The sequence below is a fragment of the Vulpes lagopus genome, chromosome 5, assembly GCF_018345385.1.
Source record: "Vulpes lagopus strain Blue_001 chromosome 5, ASM1834538v1, whole genome shotgun sequence".
In the NCBI taxonomy this organism is placed as follows: domain Eukaryota; kingdom Metazoa; phylum Chordata; class Mammalia; order Carnivora; family Canidae; genus Vulpes; species Vulpes lagopus.
In genome coordinates this window covers 8,794,266-8,813,333 of record NC_054828.1, presented here as the reverse complement: position 1 = coordinate 8,813,333, position 19,068 = coordinate 8,794,266, and the positions used below count along the sequence as shown (strand labels likewise).

The 19,068-nt window shown below is 38.8% G+C and overlaps 1 protein-coding gene across 5 annotated transcripts in view; it reads left to right on the top strand.

The window, feature by feature from the left end:
- Nucleotides 1-19,068, top strand: part of TNRC6B (trinucleotide repeat containing adaptor 6B) — a 255,735-nt gene that overhangs the window by 107,480 nt on the left and 129,187 nt on the right. Inside the window, exon 1 of one of the 5 annotated variants that reach the window (XM_041755372.1) lies at nucleotides 11,719-12,745. The exons of the other annotated variants lie outside the window; for them this stretch is intronic. Within the exon in view, the coding sequence (XP_041611306.1) occupies nucleotides 12,741-12,745 (5 nt within the window). The 5' untranslated portion in view covers nucleotides 11,719-12,740. Of the gene's footprint in view, nucleotides 1-11,718; nucleotides 12,746-19,068 lie in introns of those variants that run through there. 5 annotated transcript variants of the gene reach the window in all.

Here is a 19,068-nt window from a genome sequence, read left to right as displayed (position 1 = left end):
TTTAAAACATTGAAATATGTGTATGTTGAAATAAACTTATTAAGAAGTACCAAAACGAACTCTGTGTAAACTCAATCATTATTACACAGCAGTAAGCTGGACATCAGAATAATAGTTGGATTTCTATGTAATCTTCTTAGATTGTTTTTAAGAGAAAGGAAATGAGTTTTATTTTCAAGTTAATTGGTATTTTGAAAATGCCACAAAGAGGTTCAATAGATGATAGTTATGCTCATGGAATTTTTGCTGCTAGGAATTTTAGTATAACCATAAACATTTTGTACTAGGTCTTTGGGAAACTGCCTATTGCTAATAAATTTTATAATTTGCATTGAAGTTACTGAAAAAAATTCTCTGAACATCTTATTTTCCCCCAAGAGTCTCAGAATCATACATAATAAGTTCTGAATTCTGTTTTATGAGGTTTTTCTTGGATGTCCAGGCTCTGGATTAATTACAATAAGAGTAACTTCAGGAGCTTTGTATTTCATAGTTGAAAATGAAACAAACTGTGTGGGTTGCTACTACTTACAGGTTCGGTGGTTAATTATTTAGCTTATCTATTACTTATGGACAAAATAGCTGCCTTTATGGAAAAACATTATTTGAAAGGCAAGATGTATTTGTCCAGTTCCTTGAAATTAGTGTTTTAAGAATTCTTTCTTGGAGATGTTATTATTGTCATGTAGTTGTAAAATGTTTTGAAATGTTTGAAATACTGATTATAGTCAAAGAAATATAAGTTCAGCCTCAAGGATCTCCAGGGGTATCATGAAGAGAAGCTAGTGCTTATTTCTCTAAAATGTTATGATCACTAGGTGGTGTGGAGACAAGTTCTGTCCTAAGCACTCTGCCTAGGTTCCTTGTTCTGCTGGGAATGTCTGTGCACTGAAGTTTAGGCTGAAGGAAAAGTGAAGAGTGTGGTAGAGAGGAGGCACACACGGTAGGCAGGTTAAGGCTTTTTGATAGATCTTCAGCTCTGCAAGGATAGAGACCTTTGTCAGCTTGGTCACTGCCAATGGGGCATAAAAAATATCAATAAATATATTATACTGTGAATGAAGATGTCTAACTGCTAAGAATCCTGTTCTACACATCCACTTTGAAAATCTGAGGTGGAGTTACTAAAAATCCTAACCCCAGAATATTTTATTTTTTATTAGCAGAAGGAAAATGAATTGATAACATATCATGTTTGACTTTACATTCAATGCTTTCTTATGTATATTCCAACAGACTTGATTTTGTCACTATTCTCCAAGCACCTTTACCTATAAGCCAGTTGATTATTGTTTATTTAGCAAAAGATGCTAAATAGATATATCCAAGTCTGAACTTTTTCTTTGCTTCTGAGGGCCTCCATTAAGTTGCCTTTAGCCTACCTATGCATATTTCTTCTATTGTTTAAAGGATCTTGAGGCACCTGGCTGGCTTAGTTGGTAGAGCATGTCACTCTTGATCTTGGGGTTATGAATTCAAGCCCCATGTTGTGTATAGAGCTTACTTTTTAAAAAGCCTAATTAATTATTTAGTTAATTAATTAAAGGATCTTTCTGCATCCATCCAGTAGCTCTCCATAAAGTGTTCCATGTGTGTTTCACTTCCTTCTCCACTATATGCCTTTGTGCAGGCAAAGGGACCCTCCTTCTTTCTGACCAGGAGTGAATCTAGGTTTTGTGAGAATGCTCTTTAAGAGCATTAATTTCAAATACAAGTTGTACAGAAGTGAACATTTATTTATAATGAGGAAAGAAATAACAAAAATGGTAACTTTTAAGAAATTGACAGATATAAAATTCAGAAAAATAGCAATAATATTTTTATTTGGTACTTAACACATCACTGTGAGACTTTTTCTCTACATTTTTTGGCTGTATAGTCTTTTTTAAAAAATATTTTATTAACTTATTCATGAGAGATAGAGAGAGGCAGAGACATAGGCAGAGGGAGAAGCAGGCTCCCTGCAGGAAGCCCAACGTGGGATTCGATCCCAGGATCTTGGGATCATTCCCTGAACCGAAGGTAGATGATCAACCACTGAGCCACCCAGGTGCCCCTTGGCTGTATAGTCTTTGTTGCCCTTTCATATTATAACAATTCTGTGATATTTTCTAAAAAGAGAATAGAAAGATTATTCATTGTTTGTTACAATGTTACAACATGGGTGACCAGAATATGGTTTTTCATATTGACAGATTAGCAAAGTTCCTTTCAGCCTCACAACTTGTTATTAGTAACATTATATAAATTTTAAAGATTGTTATCAACTTTGGGGAAAATCTCTATCAAGTATCCTTTATATTGCAAGCTTGATTTTTTTCTTTTTTTTTTTTTTTTTTTTGATTTTTTTTCTTGTACATTGACTACCGTTAAATACTCTTTGAATTGACACATTTATATCATGGTATGATCTGGCCCTGCACACTTCTATCATGATTCAGAGGAAGTTGGCCCAGTAACATCTTTATATACAAGGGTGGTTAACAATAACTCGGCCATACACAGAAATGACTGAGAACCATGTGAATATATTCTACTAAGCCCAAAATGAATATATCACCAATTTAAATTTCTTTTTACAGATCCCTAAAGTGCCTGCAGCCACTCTAACTCTACTGACTGGGAATCATGATGGGGAAAAGTTGAGATGGAAAGAGGCTGTGGTTTTTACCATATGGGTTAAGAGTGATGAAAATATCTTGTCTTTGCACACATTATAAAAATAATTGCTCATTTAGAACAAAGTTGGAGTAGTCACACTTCCTAATTTCAAAATATATTACAAGGCTACAGTAATCAAAACAGTGCAATACTGGCATAAAGACAGGCAAAAAGATCAATGGAATAAAATAGAAAGGCAGAAGTAAATACTTACATATATGGTTAAGTCATCTTTGACAAGGGTGTGAAGACCACTGAATGAGGAATGAAGGAGAATCTTTTCAACAAGTGGTGTTGGAATACTGGCTATCCAGTTGGAAAAGAATAAAGATAGCCCCTTGTCTCACACCGTATATAAAAATAAATTCAAAATGAATTAAAGACCTAAGCTTTAAGACCTAAAACTATAAAACTCTTTGAAGAAAACACAGGAGGAAAGCTTCCTGACATTGGACTTGGCAGGGATTTCTTGGGTATGACACTGAAAGTACAGGGAAAAATAGAACAGTTAGACTACATCAAATTTTTAAAACTTTGTCCATCAAAGATACAATCCATAGAATGAAAAAGCAACCTGCAGAATGGGAGAAAGTATCTGCAAGTCATATATCTGATAGAAGTTAGTATCCAGAATATGTAGAAAACTGCAACTCAACAATAAAAAATCAGATAACCTGATTAAAAAATGGGCAAAGGGCTTGAATAGACATTTTTCTCCGAGGATAAATAAATGGCAAGTAAGCATATGAAAAGACACTTACCATCACTAATCATCAAAGAAATGCAAATCAAAACCAGAATAAGATGCCACTTCACATACATGAGGATGTCTACTATAAAAAAAACCCCCACAAAACAAAACTCTTAAAACATCAAAAACAGAAAGTATCAAGTGTTGACAAAGATGTGGAGAAATTGAAACCTTTGCATGCTGTTGGTGGGATTATAAACTGATGTAACTGCTATGGAAGACAGTATTGAGATTTCTCAAAAAATTAAAAATAGAACTACCACATGATCTAGCAATCCCCCTTCTGGATACGTATCCAAAAAGAATTTAAATGTTTGCATACACGTCTTCATAGAAGCACTCATCACAGTAGCCAGGAGGCAGAAGCAACCCAAGTGTCTATCAGCGGATGAATGGATAAACAAAAGGTGGTATATACATACAGTGGAATATTGGCCATGAAAAAGAAGGAAATCCTGTCACATACTACAACATGGACGAACTTCAAGAATATTATGTTAAGTGAAATGTCAGTCACAGAAAGACAAATACTAGATGATCCCACTTAAATGAGGTATCTAAAGTAGTCAAATCTATATGAATAGAAAATAAAATGGTGATTACCAGGGATGGGAAGGGGGAGAGGAAAAAGGGAAGTTGTTTAATGGGTATAGAATTTCAGAGTGGCAAGATAAAATAGCTCTAGAGATCTGGAGATCTGTTTCACAACAATGTGAGTACACTTAACACTACTGGACTGTACAACTGGTTAAGATGATAAATTTTATGTTATGTGTATTTTACCAGAAGAAGAGGAGGAGGAGGAGGAAGGGGAAGGGGAAGGAAAAGGAAAAGGAGAAGAAGGAGAAGAAGGAGAAACACATTGCAAAAATATATATATATATATACAAAAACCAGAAAGGGAGATCATTTGGGCACAGTGCCAGGATCCCCTCCTAGGGCTTTGGGAGAGCCCCATGAAAGTGAGGGCTCCTAAAGCTTCAGCTTCCTTAGCTTCATACTAAAGCATCTGTTTTGACCATTCCAGTCCTTTCCTTCCTTTGAAGTCCAGCTCCACTGATCTGTAGTGTCTCTTTTCTAACTCCTCTACCTCTTAGGCTGGAACCATACAGTTAATAATGTATCTTATACTTTTTTGTTGATTATCCTGTGTACATGTTTTATATTCTTCCAATTAGAGGTTTTTAAGTGTTGTCTTCTTTTGCATCCTTTAAATACTTATGTTCGTGCTATTCATCCATTTATTCCTTTGCTTATTTGTTTGGTCCTTCATCCAGCAAACATTAATTGAATTCCTCCTATGTACTAGATCCAGAAGTAAAAGCCACATAATCTGCCATTAAAAAGCTCATAAGATTAGAAGGGAAGTTATGAAGTAAATGGGTGATAACAGTAATAGGGCATGAAGGTGCTACCAAAGAGGTCTGTACGGGAAGCCAGACTCAAACTGGAGTATCGAGACATATTTCCTCTAAATGCAAATTAGATTTTTGAGGTTTGGTTCTAAGGAATTTGAGAATTTTTTTAACGTTCCCTAAAATTAGATTTGCTAGCATTCTAATTTCTAAATGTAAATAAGAGTATAAATGCAAACATTCTCTTTTCCAGCTAGAATCCAAATATTGGGATTCTAGTTGTGTTGGAGACTCCAATGTAGCTTTGGCTATTATTTCCAATGTAGCTTTGGGTACTATTTCCACCTTCTCATTTTGTTGGGGTTAAGAATCCTGAAAAACTTAGCTTCTACATTTATATTGTTTCTAGTCAGCCTTCATCTTTGCCAGCATTTAATGGTACTGGAAGTTGTTAAGCTTAGAAGAGTCTTTACCTTTCTCATGTTCTCTCCATGGTAAACTCCTACTCATTCTTTAGACTGTTCAAAATCTCATCCCCTGTAAAATATTTTGTGACTCTCCCAGCAGTTAGGCATAACTGTCTTCTATTTCTGTTATTTAATTATGGCACTTACCATGCTATTTTCTATGGGGAGCGTGGAGGTGGGTAGAGGGGAAGGAGAGAAAGATTCTTAAGCTGGCTCCATGCCTGATGTGGAGTCCAACATGGTGCTCGAACTCATGACCCTGAGATCATGACCTGAGCTGAAATCATGAGTTGGACGCTTAACCAACTGAGCCATCCAGGCACCTCTACCATGCTATATTTTAATTATGGATTTGCACGACTCTGTCCTTGAGGGTGTTAAAAATCATCTTTGTGTCCCCGAGGGCCTGGTTCTAGCACAGTATGTAATACATGGTGGATGCTTTAAATTTTTTACAAAAATAAAAAAGGTTCCTGACAGTATGAATAAATGGTGAGTCTAAAATTTGGAGTCCTGGGGATCCCTGGGTGGCTCAGTGGTTTGGCGCCTGCCTTTGGCCCAGGGTGTGATCCTGGAGTCCCAGGATCGAGTCCCGCATCGGGCTCCCGGCATGGAGCCTGCTTCTCCCTCTCCTTGTGTCTCTGCCTCTCTCTCTCTCTTTCTGTGTCTATCATAAATAAATAAATAAATCTTTAAAAAAAATAAAATTTGGAGTCCTATTTTGGAAAGAGTTGATTGGCCTTACTATATTTCACGGTCACAGATTTCATTCTTAACAACAACCATTTGCCTTATAACAGAATCTCTTGTACCTTCTAAATCTCTTCTGTACTTTTCTCCACCTCTCTTAACTCCACCTGGTCCCTTCTTCACCTACACGGCCACAACTGCCTTCTAATTTGTCTCTCTGCTTCTGCTCTTAGTCCTCTATAGTGTATTCTCCATGTATGAACTAGGATGAACTTTTGAAAATACAAATCTGATCCTGTCTCTCCTAAAGTGGTGATAAGACCTCTGTGGGTCCTTGAAATGCATCCTTCAGGAGGTCTGGGGGACTTTGCCCCACTTTACAGGAAACTTATTTTTTTTTTTAAATTTATTTATTTATGATAGTCACACACAGAGAGAGAGAGAGAGAGAGAGAGAGAGAGAGAGAGGCAGAGACACAGGCAGAGGGAGAATCAGGCAGAGGGAGAAGCAGGCTCCGTGCACCGGGAGCCTGACGTGGGATTCGATCCCGGGTCTCCAGGATCGCGCCCTGGGCCAAAGGCAGGCGCCAAACCGCTGCGCCACCCAGGGATCCCCTACAGGAAACTTATTAAGAGGCACCCACATCTCATATTAAACATGTGGTTTCATTTATTTTTGCTATCCCATGTTTAAAGAATATTAATAATTTTGCTACTGAAGTTCTCCTACTACAAATAACTGACCTAATTTATAATTACCTAAAGTTTTTTAGCAGCATTTTTAGAAATTTTTGTAAAGAGAGAATTGTTTTCAAATGTAACAAAAATTGTATAAATCTTAAATTTAACAGTGAATGAAATTCCTGGACTTACAGCACCTGGGTGGCTCAGTTAGTTAAGCTTCAGACTCGATTTTGGCTTAGGTCTTAATCTCAGGATCGTGAGATTGGCCCCGGGGTTGGGCTCCATGCTGGGCGTGGAGACTTCTTAAAAAGGAAAAAAAAGAAATTCCTAGGTGGTTATATTTTGAGGACATTTAAGCATTTATTTTTATGATTATAATTTTTTGTAGTTTTGACTTGTAAATATATTTTTTCAGGTCCTAAATATTTTTCTAGGGCCCTGACAAGCTGGTAGACCCTAGTCATTAAGTGGAGTATGAGTAATGGATAAAATAGTGCCACTCAGTCTTCTTTAAAATTCTGTGACTTTCCACTATTCTTGAAAGAAAATCTTTACTGTGGCCTGCAAGACCCAGTGTGATCTATTCCCTTAAGACCGGTGTGATCTAACCCCTCCTAACTCCTGAGGATCATACGTCTGTCCCCTGCTCACATGCCCTAGGCTTCTGATCTTTCCTCTTGTTCTTTTAAAAACTCAAATAAGTTGCTTTTCAACTCAGCTTTAATGCCCTGTCTGAGATAAGCCTTCACTAACTACCTTACCTAAAGTGAGCCTTCCTCAGTTATTCTCTATCCCATCAAACACTTTATTTCCTTATCAGTGATTTCTTTCTCCCATAAGGATGTTGGCTCCACATGGACAAGAAACCTTGTGGTATGGCTTACTGACTCAACTAGTGGAGTCAGGCACATATAGAAAGCATTTAGCAAATACTCGTTGAACAAATGAAGTTATATTCATAGATTTTATTTTATTTTTTTTTCATTAGTATTTTTTTTTAATTTATTTATTCAGAGAGAGAGAGAGAGACTGAGAAGCAGAGACACAGGCAGAGGGAGAAGCAGGCTCCATGCAGGGAGCCTGATCTCCAGGATCAGACCCCGGGCCGCAGGCGGTGCTAAACCGCTGTGCCACCGGGGGTGCCCATATTCATAGATTTTATAATTTAACCATCTTTTTTTTTTTTTTTTAATTTTTTTATTTATTTATGATAGTCATACAGAGAGAAAGAGAGAGAGGCAGAGACACAGGCAGAGGGAGAAGCAGGCTCCATGCACCGGGAGCCCGACGTGGGACTCGATCCCGGGTCTCCAGGATCGCGCCCTGGGCCAAAGGCAGGCGCCAAACCGCTGCGCCACCCAGGGATCCCCTAACCATCTTTATATTGTTAGTATAAACCCTACATGGCCTTAGTGAACTGTTCTCTTAAAACTTCTGTCTATTTGTTGATATTTTACTTAGGATTGTTATATTTGCCTTCACAAGTAAAGATTGGTTTATATATATATATTTTTTTAAAGATTTTATTTATTTATTTATTTATTTATTTAAGAGAGAGACAGAGAGAGAGAGAGAGGCAGAGACACAGGCAGAGGGAAAAACAGGCTCCATGCAGGGAGCCCGATGTAGGACTCGATCCCGGACTCCGGGATCAGGCCCCGGGCCAAAGGCAGGTGCTAAATCGCTGAGCCACCCAGGGATCCCCCTGGTTTATAGTTTTATTTTTTGTACCATCTCAATCCAGACAGATATCAGGAATATATTAGTCACATAGAAGAAATTAAGAAGCTTTCCCTTTTGTTTCTGTAAGTTTGGGAACAGTAGGGATAACATGGAAATTATCTGTTTGATAGAAGTTTGGTAGATTTCACCCAGAATACCATTTGTGCCTGATGTAGTTTTAGTGGCTACTTCTCTAAATAGCTTACAGATATCTGCTATGGGTTTTTATTAGTATTTTCATAATTTTTCTTGAGCAGAGTTTTAATAATTTCTATTTTCCTTGCGCATTCTCCATTTCATGTAATCTTCAACTTTATTGACATGAAGTTGTGTGTAATTCTCTCACAATTTAAAGAATACTCTCAGGGGCACCTGGGTCTGTTAAGCGTCAGACTCTTCATTTCAGCTCAGGTCATGATCTCAGGGTCATGAGGTTGAGCCCCTTCCCCGCATCCCCTCCATACTCAGCAGGTAGTCTGCTTCTCTTTCTCTTCCTCAGCTCCTCCCTCTGCCCTCCCACCTGCTTATGCACACATGCTCTCTGTCTCTCAAATAAAACTCTTTTGGGACTCCTGGGTGGCTCAGCGGTTGAACGTCTGTCTTTGGCTCAGGGCGTGATCCCAGAGTCCTGCATCAAGCTCCCTTTGAACTGTATCTGACTCTCTCATGAATAAATAAATAAAATCTTTAGAAAAAAAAAATAAAGAAATCTTAAAAAAAAAAAAACTCTCCAAATCTATAGTATAATGCCCTTTTTCTGAGCCCTAATGCTATTTTATTGCTTCTCTCTCTTTTAAAAAAAAAATTTGATCAGATTTTCCAAAGGATTATCTTCCTATATTTTTTAAAGCAAAAAAAGTGTTGGTTTTATTGATTCAGTCTATTCTTTTTTGACTATTGCTTTATGTTTATGCTTTTATCACTGTAAATTCCCTTTTGGTTTATGACTTACTTTCTAGATTGTTGAGTTAAATATTCAGTGCATTATTTTGTTTGTAAGAGAGGCAGGGGGAGGGAGTAGAGAGACAGAGAATATTTTTTTTTATAAATTTTTATTTATTTATGATAGTCACACAGAGGGAGAGAGAGTGAGAGGCAGAGACACAGGCAGAGGGAGAAGCAGGCTCCATGCACTGGGAGTCCGACGTGGGATTCGATCCCGGGTCTCCAGGATCACGCCCTGGGCCAAAGACAGGCGCCAAACCGCTGCGCCACCCAGGGATCCAGAGACAGAGAATCTTAAACAGGCTTCACGCTTGATCTCACAACATTCACAAGCCCAAGATCGTGAACTGAGCTAAAACCAAAAGATGGATGCTTAACCAACTGAGCTGTCCAGGCGCCCCAGTTCATTATTTTTAATCTTGTTTTCTAATAAAAATTTTTTGGTATATTGTCACCAAAGGTGCCAACTTTGAAAGATAATACACATTTGACTGTATAAGTTCTGGTTTATTTGTATATAAAAGTAAACTTTTTTGTTACTTTGCATCCTTCCCTTGTAATAGTACAATTTAAAAACACTGTTTAATGGCTAATATAAAAAAGAACAGCAAATATATCACGGAGTACAAAATGTCTGGAAATACAGTGAAAATAATGTGTTTATTCCAGCTTTTTCTTCAGATGAGCAAGTAGACTAATTGCTTTAAAATTAGAGGTATCTCACAAAACAAAGTTGTCTAGAGGTTGAAAACATTGATCATAATATTTGAAAATAGAATATTTTGTTTCATAAATGTGTTTGTTTATGACTGACACAGTTTGTTTATGTCTGACTTTTCAGCAGCTTGTTCAACACAAAGAAACACACACATATATGTATATATATTTATACAGTAATATTCTGCATTGGGGAATGGAGACTTAGCAAAATTATAAAGAAACCATGTCCATCACAAATTAAAACAAGGCAGCTATACAGTCTCCATGCATTTTAACATGTTGAGCATGCTCCACGTAAGTAAGCTTTCCGTAACTCATCTGGAAGGTATTGGAAGGATAAAAATAGACTAAATATTCAAAATTTCCATCCATTGAGTTTCCTGCTTTTGCCTACATCTCAGTTGTCAGTCTAGGTCTTGGCTCTTGCTCCACTCAGGGCTTCAAGAAGACCTGGAAGTGGTGGAAGCCTTTTACACCATAAATATTCAAGCCGCCAGGTCATTGAGGCATAGGCTCCCCCTGCCCTGAAACAGCTCCTCTCCTGTTCTTCTGTTGGAGTGGAAAAAGCAAAGGAGGGAGGCTGTATGAAGACCCAGAAGCCAGGATGACAAACCTGTGGGATTTAGGAGGGGGTCATAGGTTCCTTTTCGAGGAATGTCAGGTTTACAGAATCCATGGGGTCTCTGCTGGATTGCATGTCAGATTATACTTGGTCAGCCTTGTTCATTTGGGAGACTCACTGTGGATCCCACTTTTTTTGGGTTATAGAAATAGATGGAGTCTTGACAGTCACCAGGCACTTTTGTCTGCTTTCTATCATTTTAGTTACTTTATTTCCAAAGCAATCCTTAGAAGAAATAGATGGAAGTGAGTTTCTAGAAACAATATGACTTCTGTTCTTTATATTTGGATGGCAGATTTCCTCCTGCCTAGCACTTCTGAGTGGAAGTCTGAGGAATTCATTCATTTGTTTATTCACTTATGTTGGTCCTCAGATGGCAGTGAAGGAAGATGTGGTGTTTGTTGTTATAGACACTGGGGAAGATCAACAATAGGCAAATTCTTATGCAGATAATAAATTGTGATTATGACCAACGCTATAAAGAAGTAGTAAAGGATGTTATGGGAGTGTTGAATAGGAAGACCTGGTCTCCACTGGAAGGGTCAAGAAAGCCTTCCTGGGGTAATGACTTACTTTTGAGATGGTAAGGATAAGATGAACAGAGCTGCTAAAAGAAAGAAGCTAAGTGCAGAGCGGAAAGGAACCCAAGATACCATCTAGTGATGTCCAATCTTTACATTCCAGTCAGAAAACTGAGCCTTGGGAGGTAAAGGGATTTGCCTAACTAAGCTTGCACAGCCTGATGGCCCCAGGGCTAGAGATACAAACTCAGCATGTCTTTCTTAGGTGGGTATAAATAGAGAATGCCAGGCTCCCTGCATGGAGCCTGCTTCTCCCTCGGCCTGTGTCTCTGCCTCTCTCTCTCTGTGTCTCTCATTAATAGATAAATAAAAAGGTGGAGAGGCACCTGGGTGGCTTAGTGGTTGAGTGTCTGCCTTTGGCTCAGGTCGTGATCCTGGGGTCCCCAGATTGAGTCCTGCATCAGGCTCCCGAGAGGGAGCCTGCTTCTTCCTCTGCCTATGCCTCTGCCTCTCTTTGTGTCTCTTATGAATAAGTAAAATCTTTAAAAAAATAATAATAATAAATTAAATAAATCAAGAATGCATATAGCCAGAAGAAGGGACTTAGAGATGGGAAAAGCAGGTAGGTCTTAAATTCCGTGCTTACTCTTGTCAGCTGCAGAACTACTTCCTCAGGTGGGAGAGGAATTTAAAGAGGGTTGGAATCTGCCCTATCCTAGAGAAAGTCAGCTTGCTAATGCCGCAGCATGGCTTTTATTTGGAGTCAGGGAAGGACGTATTGAACATATATACACCTGAAACAATAAATGTGGGCTTCATCTGGGAAACCAGTCCCTATTCTGCTTCTGTCTAGCTGTGTGATTTAAGTCACTTAACGTCTCTGAATTGCCAGTTTCAGTTTATACCTGGGTATATCTCCTTTTAGTCTTCTCCTATGCATTTTAGGAGCTTGTCAGAGATCAGTTGTGCCCTGTATTTCACCTTAATCTTTAAAAACTAGTCTCTTCTTTGGCTAAAACATTGTTTAAGCCCCCTTTTAAAGAGCAGTTTGCCAGCCCATGCTTGCCCAAACATCTAGAGAATAACTGTAGCAAGCAATCCAAGCTCCAGGATCTGCAAGAATCGTTAGCAACTGAGCATATTTCTATAAACCAATAAAGGTTTTTATATTTTGTTCATCTGTTACCCTTATGCTGTTGCCACTTTCACATTCACTGTGTGTAGGCGGAGAGTATGAGATAACAGCCTTTCACAAATGAAAGTGAGTGGAAAAGGGCTGCTTTCCCTTTAAGGCAGTTTCAACCCCAGCTCCCTCCCCTTTCCTGATTGACAAACCTACCCGAAGTCACATGATCCGCCTCTATTTGAAGGTCACAAAAAGCTGCTTCCTTTAGAGACAGAGGGGGAGAGAGAGAGCAAGAGGGAGAGTGAGTGAGAGAGAGTTAGTTCAAGCCAAAATGGCCGACAGAGTCTCTGCTGGTTTCTGAATATTTAAAATACAAAAAAACAGATAGACAAAAAGAAATCATTTTTTGGACCTTTTTTCATTTCCATTTCTACCTTGTATGCCTCAATTTGCTGGATTTAAGCACTGCTGCACTTTATGAGGTTGGTAAATATTTTCAATTTTTTTAAACCAATTGATTTATATGGATCTTGTCTAACCGTTTTCACTAGTGCTGTTGCAAATGGACATTTGTGTAGCATGGAGACTGGCTTCAGACATTTCGTGAATCTGTGTAAATCAGACCCGTGATGTACTTTTGGTTCGGCATTTTAGAAATGGAAAAGCCTTGCTAGAATATTTAAAATTTGAAGTGATTTAATTGCACTTTTAATTTATATACAGATTTTCATCATCATTTCTGTCTTGCAAATAAATGAAACTACGAGTAACTGGAAAATTGATATTTAGAAAGGTTTTTTTAAAAAAAAAAACACAGACCTCTCCCTGCCCCCTTAAATCTGCTGCAAAAATTTGCATAAATATAAATGGGTTTGCATTCTTTCGGCTGCTAAGGCCGACAAAGGATCTGGGAGGGCAAGCAGTACCACGGGAAAGCGCTTTTTTTTTCTCCCCCTTAAAGCTAGGCCATCCTTCCTAGAGAGATGTAGAACCTAAAATAAGACCTGATACATTTTAAACATCAGGCTGGGGGCGAGTGAACACCAGGAGGTTTGGGGTTTGTAGATTCCCCTGCTTGAAAACCTCCCAAGCAATGTGTGGATCACCCCTCTCTTTCCTGCGCGCGCTCATTTGCACTGGGTCTCTGTGTGTGTTCTCAAATGTGCAGCCAGATGCGCTTTTATTTTGATCGTGGTTTGAACCAAATGGCAGGACTGTCTTGTAAACATGGTGTTTTAAAGATCGAAACAGCTATTCACCCCATTAGGAATGAGTTCTTTATCAGCTTCTCCCTGTAGACTGGCCTTCTCTGTTTCTCACAGATTACAGTTTTTGTTTAATTTCACACAGATGACCTGGGCTTTTCAGCACAAATTCAGCATCTCTGTGTGTGTGTGTGTGTGTCTGCCTGTTTGGGTCGTATATCCATTGTTGAAGTGGTCATTTAGGGTCACATAAATAGGTAGCTGTATGTATGTGTATGTTAGTTACCTCTGAAACCGTGCGGTGCCCTCAAGTTAAATTCCATTACTCCCAGTCCAGGATTCTAGGAAGCCTGGGAGCAGGGAGGGAAGAAAGCTGAAAACTTGCTTTCTCAGAGCCACCTCCCCCTATCATTGTAAGAGTGTGATGTAATGCTTCTCGTCTGGTGGGCTGAAAGGATCGTAGTTTGTGATGTGGCGGGGAAATTGCCCCCACCTCTGAGTAAATTACCCCACCCCCTCTGCACATCTCTGGCTCTAAGAGGCCTTGTTTTCTTTTCTTTTTTCTTTTCTTCTTCTTCTTTTTTTTTTTTCCTAATTTGTATCCTCCTGATTTATGCGTGGCATACTGGCATGAGAAAGAGACTGTTCTTCTAAATCTGTTACAAAGTATAGTTTAGAAAGGCATTTAAAAGATGCAAATAGGTGGAATTGTCATATCCCCATCATTAAATATGTAGACTTGGATTAAAGCTAATTAAGCATAAATGGAATAATTTTAATCAGAAGGGAGCAGTGTTTTTGTTTCCTTTTTAATTAATCTAATTATAAGATGCTTGCTGGGCCTGCAAGTGTTAAAAAAAAAAAATGGAAGAAATGCTGGCCCGTTTTGAAAATTTGACAGTCTGGAAGAGGGTGTGTAGTGCTTTCAAAAGCTTATTCACTGTTCAAATGGATTGGCCCCTTGTGCTGAAAATGGCCTGTTTCTTTGGGTCAATTGTGTGTAGATGAAGGGACTTTCACGCTAATTTAACAAAAAGACTCTACATTTGAATACATAAAGATAATTAAAGTTCTCTGTCTCTAAAGAGCAAGTATTTTATTATTTTTCTAAAATTAATGTTATTATATTAGTAATAGAAATAAGTAGAAAAGGGACAATTTAAATTCAGTGTACATTTTTTGGTGATACAGGTTCAGCTTTTGTGTAAGAGGGATTGGAAACATTACATTAAAGAGGTAGTCTGGAACAAATTTGTCTCTTGAAAAATTTTTTTTACAGCTTGAATGTAAAGGAAAGACAGAAATTATCATAGTGATAGGGAGTGTTGCTTTGTGGTGGACCTAAGGAAAAATAGCTCTCATTATTGTTTTTTTTTTTTTCTGAAAATGAAAGCGCTCATTTGGGGCTTTACTTGTTAGATGATTCATTTTACACCCATTTCCTAAGTTGGCCTTATAGAAGAAGAGTGAGAAAAACCTAAGCTTTCCATGTTATGCCATTAACTTGTTTTTGTGGACTGTGTAAACATGTGAACGGCAGGTTAATTCAGTGTGTGGAGCGGAGGAACCAAAAGCAGGATGCCTGTTCTCTCGCAAGAAGGAGAATGCTGTAATGAACATGAACAGAATGCCATCTGAATCTTTGAAATGTTTTTATAAATATTCTTTTTTCTTAGACAGGTTGAAAAGTGAGATAAATAAGACCTGGTTTCACGTATGTTAAGCGTTATGGCTCTGGTGAGTTTCAGAAGCTCAGCTGCCATTTTGGATCTAAGTTCCTGCAGAGCCAATCCTGATGGCACACCAAAACTATGGTAATTCAGACACAAATAAAAATGAGTAGTATATCAAGTGTGCAGATGGATAGTATTTAATTTGTGCCTTTTGTTGAAGTTTTCTTTCTGTTGATAGTGTGAAACGAAGCTTTAAAAACTTTAGAGATGTGGCTGATACCATGAAGCGCAGACCCAGGGATCTTAGAACTTGCATGTTATGGTTTTTCAAAATGAGACGGCGTATGCAGAGGAAGTTTCTTACTGGAGAAAACGAATATGATTCTTACTTAAAATGCCCCCCGCCAATCCATATTTCCTTTTGCTGGGTCTACTTGTGATTCTGTAATAATGTCATTATTCACAACACTGCTCTGTCTCAGAAAAAATTGTTACAGATTCACTATTAAGATTTTACTGAAACCCCAGAGAAATTGATAGCGCTGATCTATCAGAAGTGGTATCTTATTTTTAAACTGTTTCTCAGTCCTTCTATCCGGGTGCCAGAAAGGAAGCATAGGCATCTTTGATATTTAGCGCAGACTCCATTCTTGTTCAGTTTTGAATGGCCGTTTGTTCTTCTCTGCCACCTCTAGGACCGTCCTTTAAAAATAAACTTCTAAAAATCGAAGCAGAAACTTCTAAGGCTTTTCCAGTTCTTCACCTCTGCAAGAGACACTGAAAGAGTGATGTGAGATGATGAGGGCTTCAGGTTCTACAGAGCCGCCTCAGCAGATAACAATAGTAGGGGGGTGGTCCTCACTCTACCCATCTGCCCCATGACTGAAACATTTTGGGGAAATTTAATTTTTCTAACTTAGCATGATCACTGTTCTTCTGCAGTATAAACTGGACAAGGCCGCAAGGCAATACAGATAAATGTGCTTTGCTCCTGCCCTCAGGAACTACCAGACTAGCAAAGGAAGATACTCAGATAAAGAGGCCAACACAACTTGGTGCTGTGTGCAATAGTTAGAACTAGGTACCTGATACAGGAGTATCCTGAGGACCTGCATTAGGAGAGCCCTTATTTAAAGCAGCTAAATAATTACTCGTTTTTAGTCATCATTTGGTTATTAGATTTTCATTAAACGTAACTTGTGATTTAGAGATACGGTTTTTCTGGCTTCTTTGGTTGGGGAGGGGGCAGCATATGCTATTTTTTTCCTAGGATAGTGTTGTTCATGGATTTACGCTAACCACCTTCTTTCACCCCTCTTTCTATGGTTGGGGCTGGTGGTGGGGTGGGCTGGGGTGAATTGGAGCCACTTGGCCTAAAAAGGGGGTTTATCCCACAACAGTGACATTTCAACATTTTCCTTTTTCCCCTTCCTTCCTGTATCCATTCAGCAGTCATTTATTATGTCCTGGCGTGTGTTGGGTGCTGTTGTAGGTGCTGGGGGAATCTAAGAATTAATTTGGTCAGCCCATTGCCCTGAACAGCCACTTGGTTGTTCATAAGGAAATATTCACCATCTGGTGAATATCTAACCAATCACTTTGGATTAGGACCAGGATAACACTGTAGCTCCTTCTACCTCATACATAGTCTCTTTGCTGAGAATCAGAAAATGAATGGTAATTTTTGCTTCTGGTAGTTCCAGAGATTTCCATTTAAGGTTGGATAGGATAGTCCCCTTATTACCCATTTTCTTTAGCCATGCAAAAGTATCTCCTCAAAATTATCTTTTAAGTGATGCCTGTGAACCTTGCAACCTAAATTACCTCCCTGGTTTCTCTACCACATCCCTCAGTTTTACCATTTTAATATCCCTTATAATTCTGTCACTATCTGAAGTTACATTATTTGTCACTCCTCACAAAACCATATGCTTCCTGAGAGCAGATTTTGTTTTGCTCATTGCCCAGTCCGCAATATCTAGAACTGGGCTTTAACAGGAGTGAATGTTTGATAAAAATGTATTTGAGTTAGATCTGAGTATAAGGTCACTAGGTCACTATGTGACCTATGTCACCTATGACCACTAAGGTCATAGTCACTATGTGACCATGAGTCCCTGTTTGTTCATCAGTAAAATGGGGATAATACACTGTTGTGAACCATAAAGGAAATGTATGTAAGAGCTGGCACCTCATTGCCTTGCTTAGTAAGTATTTCCTTCCCCTTTGCTCTATCTCCCTTTGTTAAATAAACCAGAAACACTTTTACGGCCTCATAGATGCCTCCATTCTTTCTCCTGGCTTGCAGCATCATGAAACGTGTGTGGTGATTGCACTGAGCTTCAATCTGGATAAAGACAAGGAGTGCTGAGCCTTTTCTTTTTGTTAAAAAGTCCCTACCTACATTCCTAGGGTCTGAGGTCGTCTCTTCATGCTCTCTAGTTTCCTGCAGGCTCTGCCTCTGTGATGTATCCACATTTGCTTGACTGCTTTTCATACATTCTGTGTTTTGCATCAAAAATTTCTCAACAATTTCAGATGAGTTGGTTCCAAGTTTATAAGACAAAGGAGAACATAAATACAGTGTCTTTTCCTTCATTGTGATTATTCTGAGTCTATACCTGTACATTCTGTTTACTTAACCGAACTATTAATAGTTTCCATTCAAAAGACAGGTAAAATAAAAACTTAGATCAGTTACCCACTTTACACAATGCTCTCAAATAAATAATAGATGTCCTGGAAATGGCTTTCATTCATTGACTTTGGAATTTTTTTTTTTAACTCCGAAAACTATCATCTGTTTACTCATTCATTCAGCAAATAATTACTGAGTACCTATTACATGCTGGATATTGGGATAAATTGCTAGCCTAGCAGAAGTGTGAAGGTTTCCCCATTGCTGAAGTTAGAATATAAATGCAAAGAAACTCGCCAGTGCTGAGTGTTGGATGATTGCAAGGGAGGGACATCCAACCCAAATAGAGGTACCAGCTTGTGCAAGGGCCCTAGACAAGAGAGTACATTAGCATACCTGGAGAACCGTATGTATAGTACTTGGACGTAGTTGAAGCGTGATGTACATAGGGAAAGAGATGATCTGGGAAATGAGAAGTGAAGCTGTAAAGATAAACACTGGCCAGATGCAGAGGGTCTGTAAGCCATGTTTGGAAGTCTTGATCTTAAGAAAAATTAAAGAGTCTTCAGCAGGAATGTCACCTGTTCAGATTGGATTTTGGAAAGATGACTCTGGTTGCACTGTAGGAAATGGTTGGAGAGTTGAGTATAATACCAGATAGCATTACAGGCATTCCGGGTAATGGTGGCCTGAACTAGCAGTAGAATTGGGAAGAAGTAGGTAAATCCAGAGACATTTAGGAAGATTTCACAGAACCTGAGTGCTGAATATGGGGAAATTAAAGGTGATGCCTCTTTTATCTGGCCTGGGCTACTGATGGGATGGTGGTATCATTTGCTGAGTAGGGGTCCATTCAGGAGACAGGTATGGTATTGAGATTATGAATTCATTTGGAGTTACTGAATTATGAGACATCAGATGAAGGTCTGGAGCAATTCAGTATCTGGAGATAAAGATTTGAGAATCATAGGTAGTCCCAAGTCCTCCAGCATTTTTCTTTTTAAGTTGATTTCTTTGGTAAGCTGTCCAAAGATGGCAACAAGCAGTACAAGGTACTGTTGGTGCTATTAAGGGGACACTATTCTATAAATAAGATAAGCCCATGTACTCCCATTATCATGATGGTTGCCATTAAAAATACCAAAAGAGGGGATCCCTGGGTGGCGCAGCGGTTTGGCGCCTGCCTTTGGCCCAGGGCACGATCCTGGAGACCCGGGATTGAATCCCACGTCGGGCTCCCGGTGCATGGAGCCTGCTTCTCCCTCTGCCTATGTCTCTGCCTCTTTCTC